General features: G+C 50.3%; 2 protein-coding genes and 1 long non-coding RNA gene across 3 annotated transcripts in view; 1 reads left to right on the forward strand and 2 right to left on the reverse strand.

The window, feature by feature from the left end:
- Window positions 1-59: 59 nt before the first annotated feature.
- On the reverse strand, window positions 60-5423 carry rnf5 (ring finger protein 5). Its single transcript, XM_029844817.1, has 6 exons — window positions 5056-5423; window positions 3638-3656; window positions 1449-1561; window positions 1327-1384; window positions 1137-1248; window positions 60-557 (listed from the first exon to the last, which is right to left on the reverse strand). The coding sequence occupies exons 1-6, from the start codon at window positions 5283-5285 to the stop codon at window positions 439-441; spliced, it is 651 nt and encodes a 216-aa protein (XP_029700677.1). The 5' UTR covers window positions 5286-5423; the 3' UTR covers window positions 60-438.
- Window positions 5424-6471: 1048 nt separating this feature from the next.
- On the forward strand, window positions 6472-8131 carry utp23 (UTP23 small subunit processome component). The gene is made up of 3 exons (XM_003976021.3): window positions 6472-6853; window positions 6917-7088; window positions 7492-8131. Exons 1-3 carry the CDS (start codon window positions 6666-6668, stop codon window positions 7894-7896), a joined length of 765 nt encoding a protein of 254 aa, XP_003976070.1. The 5' UTR covers window positions 6472-6665; the 3' UTR covers window positions 7897-8131.
- LOC115251685 (uncharacterized) overlaps window positions 8127-8167 on the reverse strand; it is a 9134-nt gene continuing 9093 nt past the window's right edge. The window contains exon 3 of the long non-coding RNA XR_003890207.1: window positions 8127-8167. This exon is cut by the window's right edge and continues 351 nt beyond it. This is a non-coding gene — a long non-coding RNA (uncharacterized lncRNA).

Genomic DNA, 8167 nt, shown 5'->3' on the forward strand with positions numbered 1-8167 from the left:
TGTGGTTCTGGTGGTTCTGGTTTCTACCTTCACGGGACTCAGGGAGGACAAAGGTTCTGCATTCATGACATTTATGACATTTATTAAATTACGAAGACGCGTTCATGACTCGGGCTGCAGACGTTTTTCTTTCTCACATTTCATGAAAACAGGAGCCAGAGCCTGGTTCTTCCAGGGCTGCTCGTCCACTCGGAACAGGGAAAACCAGCCAGTCCAGTAGTCGTATATACACTGATTATTCTATAACGGGCAAAATCAGCTGTGACCGAGCTCAAACCGCCTCCTGCCTCTGGTCTCAGATCAGTTCAGATTCTCTTAGTTTCTTCACATCTGGAACTCGAAAGTCTCAAAGGTCGTTGAAAGCTCCAGTTTTTCCGTCACTCGGGATTCGTTGCATAAACGGGGGTGTGTGTGTGTAGGTAGGTGTGTGTGTGTGTGTCACACACTCAGCAGCCAGAAGAAAAAGAAGATGGCAACGAAGAGGAAGAGCGAGTCTTGCCAGTTGTTATTGCCGTTGTTGACGTTACCGTTGCCATGGTGCTCACCTGCATATTGGTCTGGGGGGGAGAAGATGAGATATGATACATATGTCCTGCAATAAGATGTGCAGTCACTTATTTCTAGAGAAAATCAAGCCGTCTCATTTGGCCGGAATAAGCTTAAAATGTTAAAAAGGGTCTGAAACCTACAATCTAATTATATCACGTTATTTTTCCAGCAATTAGTGACTCCAAATTTCCAGCACCCTCTGTTTAAAAATCCTATTTAGTCTCAATCTCAAGTGATTTATATATATTATTTATATATATAAAAAATGAATCTGGAGCTAATTCTAGCGTTTGATGGCATAGCGGCACTGAAGCGGCGTCCCGGTTTCACCCTTCGGGGGGGTGAACTTGAGATTGAGACTAAATAGGATTTTTAATATATATTTTTAATATATAATCTGCTTCCTTTCCTGTCGACACCACTGGTGTCAGGTGAGGTGTTGGCAGGGCTGAACCCCCCCCCATTGATTTTGAACGTAAAGAGGCTTAAGTGAGGGGGGGTGAGGAGGGGGGATTGTCCTTCATCTGCTCCTAAACCCGTGCAGGGGCCATCTGACCTGGGGGGGGGGGGGGGGGGGGCGTCCTCACCTGCTCTGTGAAAGGGCTCGTTGGCGTTGAAGACTGTGGTGAAGAAGCCGAAGGGGAAGGCGCCGATGCCGAAGGACATGTGGAAGCCCGTGTCTCTGAAGCCCTGGAACCTCTGTGCAGGAACAAAGACACCAGCCGAGCTTCAAAGGAAGTTCAGGAAGTAAGCGCCCTGAAAGGTGCGTTCACTGACCCCGCCTCTGCCCTCCGGCTCCGTCCTCTGTCCTTGAGGCCGCGGCGGAGTTTTCAACCTGAATGAGACGCACAAGGTCAGGAGGTGCAGCCGCGGGTGGCGGGGGGGGGGCACCAGGTTACCTGGGGTCCTCCTGGCTGGCGCTGCCTCTGCCGTACAGCGGGATCACCTTCTCTCTGCTGATGCCGGCGTTACAGACGGGACACTGCTGCCTGCTGGGACGCGTCTCCAGCCACTGGGGACAGGGAAGAGCGTCAGCGTTCCAGAGATCAGGACTCAGACGCGACGCTAGCCAGCGTTCCAGAGATCAGGACTCAGACGCGACGCTAGCCAGCGTTCCAGAGATCAGGACTCAGACGCGACGCTAGCCAGCGTTCCAGAGATCAGGACTCAGACGCGACGCTAGCCAGCGTTCAGGACTCAGACGCGACGCTAGCCAGCGTTCCAGAGATCAGGACTCAGACGCGACCCTAGCCAGCGTTCCAGAGATCAGGACTCAGACGCGACCCTAGCCAGCGTTCCAGAGATCAGGACTCAGACGCGACGCTAGCCAGCGTTCCAGAGATCAGGACTCAGACGCGACGCTAGCCAGCGTTCCAGAGATCAGGACTCAGACGCGACGCTAGCCAGCGTTCCAGAGATCAGGACTCAGACGCGACGCTAGCCAGCGTTCCAGAGATCAGGACTCAGACGCGACGCTAGCCAGCGTTCAGGACTCAGACGCGACGCTAGCCAGCGTTCCAGAGATCAGGACTCAGACGCGACCCTAGCCAGCGTTCCAGAGATCAGGACTCAGACGCGACCCTAGCCAGCGTTCCAGAGATCAGGACTCAGACGCGACGCTAGCCAGCGTTCCAGAGATCAGGACTCAGACGCGACCCTAGCCAGCGTTCCAGAGATCAGGACTCAGACGCGACCCTAGCCAGCGTTCCAGAGATCAGGACTCAGACGCGACGCTAGCCAGGCCAGAGTCAGGCTCACGCCTCCACTTTAGCCTATCGGGTTATTGGACGCTCACCAGACGGATTTAAAAGAAGCTCGGAGACGATAACTTTGGCATATTTAGACCTTCAGACAAGATGATGTCGAGACAGAAGCCGATTGCAAAGCTGTGGATGCGACTTGATTTAATGCTTCCAATAGTGGCGAACGACCTTCTGAAGGGTTGTCGCTGCATTCATTTAAATGAAGCGAGCGCACCTGAAGAGCATTAGCATTAGCATTAGCATGCTTAAAGCGCCCTACAGCTACACTGATCTTGCATGGCGTCAGCAGCTCGTTTGGTCCCGGACTGTTGACCTTTCCCCCCTGGGGGGCGACCTGCGTCCCCGGAACACGCTGGTGAAGCCGGTCTCTGGAGACGACAGCAGGCTGATCGGCTAATTGATATTTGGGATTTTAGATCATTTGCACGATTGGCTGTAATGTTTTAAAAACGCACGTTGAAACATGTCTCAATGGTTTAAACGTGCACTTGGTTTATACTGAATACGATGATGCAGCCAAACGTTAAAGTAACTTAACATTAAAGTAATTCAGTTACAGCGAGTTAACCATTGCTCCCGTCTTAAGTTATTTTGGTTTGTCCTGACTGAACTTTGACCTTATATCTGGCCCGTCTTGAACGTTTATGAATTTAAATACTGGGATTTTTTATTCCTGATCTAAATCTCCTGAAAGGTTGGAGTTGGCTGATGCCTTCAGTGGTGTTAGCGTAGCACACGCACCGACTGTGTGTGCTACGCTAACACACACACAGTCGGTGCGTGTGCTACGCTAACACACACACACCGTCGGTGCGTGTGCTACGCTAACACACACACACCGACTGTGTGTGTGTTAGCGTAGCACACGCACCGACTGTGTGTGCTACACTAACACACACACCGTCCGTGCGTGTGCTACGCTAACACACACACACACACACAGTCGGTGCGTGTGCTACGCTAACACACACACACAGTCAGTGCGTGTGCTACGCTAACACACACACACAGTCAGTGCGTGTGCTACGCTAACACACACACACAGTCAGTGCGTGTGCTACGCTAACACACACACACAGTCAGTGCGTGTGCTACGCTAACACACACACACCGTCGGTGCGTGTGCTACGCTAACACACTAACCCTAACCCTCATGAGGATGGAGGGGAGGCCCGAGCGTTCCTGCGTTTACATCGAGTATCGACTGAACTGACCCAGTGCACCTTTAAACAAGCACGAGAGCGTCGCCACACAAGCTACAGGTTTAAACACACGTTTAAAATCTAAATACCAAATAGAAGAGTGTTTATGGGAGGAATATTCACCTGATGGAGACAGGGCCAGCTGGAGGAGGAGAAACAGAAGAGTCCAGTTAATCCGCTGCATCAGCTCACCAGAACCACCCGTCCCACCCCGTCATGCACCGTCCGTGCACAGACGCTAGCGTTTACTCTTTAAATCACGATGGAAATCGTGATCGTGTGGAGCCCCTCGGCCTGTTATACATGGGGGGGGGGGGGGACTAAAGTGGAGGAACCAAACCCGCCTCTGACAGCAGCTCGATCCAAAGATCCAAAACATCATCAGAACAAAATAAATGACATCTGGAAATAAAAAGTGGTTCCGTCTTTGTCTCTGAGCTCTTCCAGATTATAACGGCCTGACCCCAATCTGCTCTCTGCCTGTGACTGAGTGAGGGAGGGAGTGAGTGAGGGAACGAGTGGGTGAGTGAGTGAGTGGGTGAGGGAACGAGTGGGTGAGTGAGTGAGTGGGTGAGGGAACGAGTGGGTGAGTGAGGGAACGAGTGAGTGAGTGGGTGAGGGAGTGAGTGAGTGAGGGAGGGAGTGGGTGAGTGAGTGAGTGGGTGAGGGAACGAGTGAGTGAGTGGGTAAGTGAGTGAGGGAACGAGTGAGTGAGGGAGGGAGTGGGTGAGTGAGTGAGTGGGTGAGGGAACGAGTGAGTGAGTGGGTAAGTGAGTGAGGGAACGAGTGAGTGAGGGAGGGAGTGGGTGAGTGAGTGAGTGGGTGAGGGAACGAGTGAGTGAGTGGGTAAGTGAGTGAGGGAACGAGTGAGCGAGTGAGGGAACGAGTGAGTGAGTGAGGGAGGGAGTGAGGGAACGAGTGAGTGAGTGAGGGAGGGAGTGAGGGAACGAGTGAGTGAGTGAGTGAGTGAGTGAGTGAGTGAGTGAGTGAGTGAGTGAGTGAGTGAGGGAACGAGTGAGTGAGTGGGTGAGGGAGTGAGGGAACGAGTGAGTGAGTGGGTAAGTGAGTGAGGGAACGAGTGAGTGAGTGAGGGAACGAGTGAGCGATAAATAATGATCCTACCAATAATGGAGAAGGGATCATGATATACATGTGGCAACACTTAGCATGTACATCCATCAACACACACACACACACATACACACACAGGCAGGGAAAATAGTTCAAACTAACATATTTGTTGACAGAGGTGCCAAAGGTCACCAGCTCAGTTAAACTGAAGCCACAGCGGGTGACCTTTGACCTGTGCTATGATCGCCTCTCAGACGAGGGTGAATGTGCTTCTTCCATCCAACAAAGCTGCAGAAACGAAGCCGTCTTGGTGGCATCACCTGCCCACATGACACCGAGGCCGCCTGCGGGGCGCGACCGGGCCCAGCTGGCCCGGCCTTGGCCGGACGGCTCGGCCTGGTCCAGCGGGCCTGGTCCAGCGGGCCTGGTCCAGCGGGCCTCCGCCACCGAACCCCCGCCGCGGTTCTTACCAGAACAAGTGGCCGCACATGCTGATGACAGCGTCTCTGGCGGTGTCCAGGCAAATGTTGCACTCGAAGCTCGCTCGCTCCCGCTCGCGCTCGCTCGCTCCGTGGACGCCGCCGCCGTTGCTGCTGCCGCTCGGCTCTTCGCCGCCGCCGCCGCCGCTCCCCCCGGCGGCTGTGAAGGCTGAGCCGGCCGGCCCCCCGCCGCTACAGGACCGGGGACCCGCCGCCGCCATAATATTTACTGTACAAGTGCGGAAGTTGGCCACGCGCCACAGCCCGAGACAGGCTAATATTAGCAGCGGGACAAGCAGCAAGTGTCACGCGAGCGAGTGGCGCTGTCGCTCCACCTGGCGACAACTTCCGCTTCCGGGAAGCGCTGAACCTGCGGCGTAAATGCCAAAATAATAAGGAACAATTCCATACAATTGTCTTTCACCCTTGTAATTGCTCTTGTATTTCATCAGCTTGAGCCGAATACATAAATAAGAACCAATTAAGCATATTTGTAACCCTCTAAATACCATGTTTGGAATGTTAACAGAGTTTTGATGCAAGAAAAAACCCCAAAGTATTTTATTTTCATTCTGCTCCATTGGAATCGTTTAGTTTTCCCCCATTTTTTCAGGCCTTGGTGAGTTGTAAGATCTTTGCTAGGTAAGATATTCTAAAATACCCACACCTGTTGGCATGAAACGAACAGATTAAAAAAGAGAATCACCTAAAGCCTGTGCAAAATGCCTTTTTAAGATGTGCGCACACAGTCACACCCAGATAGTCTCAGACACATGAAGCCAGATAAACACACAGCCTTAAAGCCTCTATAAAGAGAGGGATGGGATGGTTGAAATTGGCATATCAAGGACTAAAGAATATTTCTGCTTGAAACTGTACGGCTTCAGCTCTTAAAGACGATATCAGAAAATGTATGATTTATGCCTTCATGGCTGATGGATCAATAATAGTGGTTGAATGGGTGTTGGTAAGTATTTTTCCTCTTTGGGAGAGGGATGCTTGTGTTACGTAAACATTAACATCAGTGGGCAGAGTGTTGTGGCTGTGTGAGAATTCCAATACAGTAATTAGAAATAGTTTTCTACTAGATTTGTTCTCTTCTGTGATGAAAAATGTCAAACAAAGCTAGAGAGTGCTTAACAAGATGTTCACCGCCAGGACTTCAAAAACAACTGCTGGCTGAGGGAGTGACTGTTGCCCCTTTTTGCTCAGTGGCCTATTTTACCTTCTCACTGGGTGGAGCTACAGCTCTAATTCTCTATTATTATTTTTTTACACTTTTTTTTTTTTACATTTCTAATGTATCGAAATTAACTGTTAAACTGTTATTTTGCTGAAAATGTATCATGCCTCCGTATGGGGCAAACCTGGAGACGCCGAGCGCTCTGGTGTTTGGTAGTACCGGAACCTTTATTAGATGATTTGTTTCCGCCGGAGACAAATAGCAGTAGGATCGAAAAACGTGTGGTTCCGCTGGAAGGTTCATGTCGCGATTTTCATGTTGTAAAGATTGATATTATGTGCTATTTTAACTCATGCCAAGAACGGTAGTTTACATCCGGTGATAAAGTCTGTGGATTGGTAGTTTGTTATCAGTCAACATGAAGATCAAGCGGCAGAAACAAGCAAAGAAAACCATAAGTTTCTACAAATATAGTTTCAACCTAAGAGAACCCTTTCAGATCCTGATCGACGGCACCTTTTGTCAGGCAGCTTTAAAAAACAAGATCCAGATCAAAGAACAGCTGCCCAAATACCTGATGGGGGAGGTTCAGCTGTGCACCACGACGTGAGTAAATCACGCACGCCTTCCTGGTCAGCCCGCGTCGCCTGATCTGCTTCTGTGTTCCAGCTGTGCTATGAAAGAGCTGGAGTGTCTGGGGAAAGAGCTGTATGGGGCCAAAATCATCCTGCAGAAGTACCAAACGAGGAGGTGCGCGCACACGAGCCCCGTCCCCGCTGCAGAGTGCCTGCTGTCCATGCTGGGGGGGCAGAACCCGCACCACTACTTTATTGCCACACAGGTACATCGAGAGGAGCGCACACGCACGCGAACACCTCCTTTTTGATAAAGTTTTGATAAACTTGCTTTAGGAAAGTTTTTTATTTTTTTGATAGTGTGATTGTTAAGGGTTTTAGAACAAAGGTGCATGAAATGTACCGTTGTTGCATATGTGAGGTACTAAAACCTGAAAAACACAGCGGATAGTTTAAAACGGAGCACCGTAAAATAGAGGAGCCTTTATTGTGAGCAACACCTGGGAATTGTATCTCATAAAGTACAAATTTGAATGTGAAAATGTGACCTATCCTTTTAAGGGGGCCCAACATTGTGTAAAATGATGAGGAAAAATAGTTGTAAGTAATTATTTACATGAAAGAAGCATTTTACACGACGATGCTAACGTGGGAGGGGGTGTTTTCCAGGATCGGACATTAACAACAGCCCTGAAGAATATTCCTGGTGTTCCTCTGCTTTACATCATTCTCAACACCATCGTGCTGGACAAACCTTCCCAGAGATCCCTGGACTACGTCCAGGAAGTCCAGATGGGAGAGCTGGTCAGTTCAGGCCAGCAGCAGAAGATCTGCAGCCTGAAAGAGGAGCAGGGAATCCAGCAGAAGGATAAAGAGAGGCGGGGAAGGAAGAGAAAGAGGAAACAGATCAGTCCTAACCCTCTGAGCTGCCTGAAAAAGAAAAAGAGGAAAGGCGTCCCAACACCACCGCTGAGGAAAGCAGAGGGGGAGCAGCCGGCCAAGAGGAGAAGGAGCCGACACAAAAGACCAGCGCACGTCTCGTGTCCTCCTGAGGCTTCAGACGGACAACCCTGAAGAGTTCAAGGCCCAGCATCTTTACCTCTGGCTGTTCTGCAACAACACTGCAGGGAACCTGTACAAGAGAGCGGATTTGATGCATGTGTGTCAGGAATAATCACTGGAATAACATTTGAAACCATTTCCAGATCAGTATCTGTTGATTTGTTGGGAAACTGCTCCTGGATTTTTCTAAAGTGAAACAGTTAAATATTAAAGACCCACAAAGGTCATCAGAAACTCTTCAGCCGGGGCTGCTGGTTTTCAGCTTCTTTTATTGACATTTTAT

Source organism: Takifugu rubripes, chromosome 12 (assembly GCF_901000725.2).
Source record: "Takifugu rubripes chromosome 12, fTakRub1.2, whole genome shotgun sequence".
NCBI classification, from domain to species: domain Eukaryota; kingdom Metazoa; phylum Chordata; class Actinopteri; order Tetraodontiformes; family Tetraodontidae; genus Takifugu; species Takifugu rubripes.

What these genes read in the sequence shown, in the direction of transcription:
- rnf5 (XM_029844817.1), bottom strand. Translation starts at nt 5,285, where the DNA reads ATGGCGGCGGCGGGTCCCCGGTCCTGTAGCGGCGGGGGGCCGGCCGGC. An exon ending in GCCAGCCAGGAGGACCCCAG is followed by an intron (nt 1,385 to 1,448) that starts GTAACCTGGTGC and finishes CGTCTCATTCAG; the next exon opens with GTTGAAAACTCCGCCGCGGC. An exon ending in CGAGCCCTTTCACAGAGCAG is followed by an intron (nt 558 to 1,136) that starts GTGAGGACGCCC and finishes TCTCCCCCCCAG; the next exon opens with ACCAATATGCAGGTGAGCAC.
- utp23 (XM_003976021.3), top strand. Translation starts at nt 6,666, where the DNA reads ATGAAGATCAAGCGGCAGAAACAAGCAAAGAAAACCATAAGTTTCTAC. An exon ending in GTTCAGCTGTGCACCACGAC is followed by an intron (nt 6,854 to 6,916) that starts GTGAGTAAATCA and finishes TCTGTGTTCCAG; the next exon opens with CTGTGCTATGAAAGAGCTGG. An exon ending in ACTACTTTATTGCCACACAG is followed by an intron (nt 7,089 to 7,491) that starts GTACATCGAGAG and finishes GGTGTTTTCCAG; the next exon opens with GATCGGACATTAACAACAGC.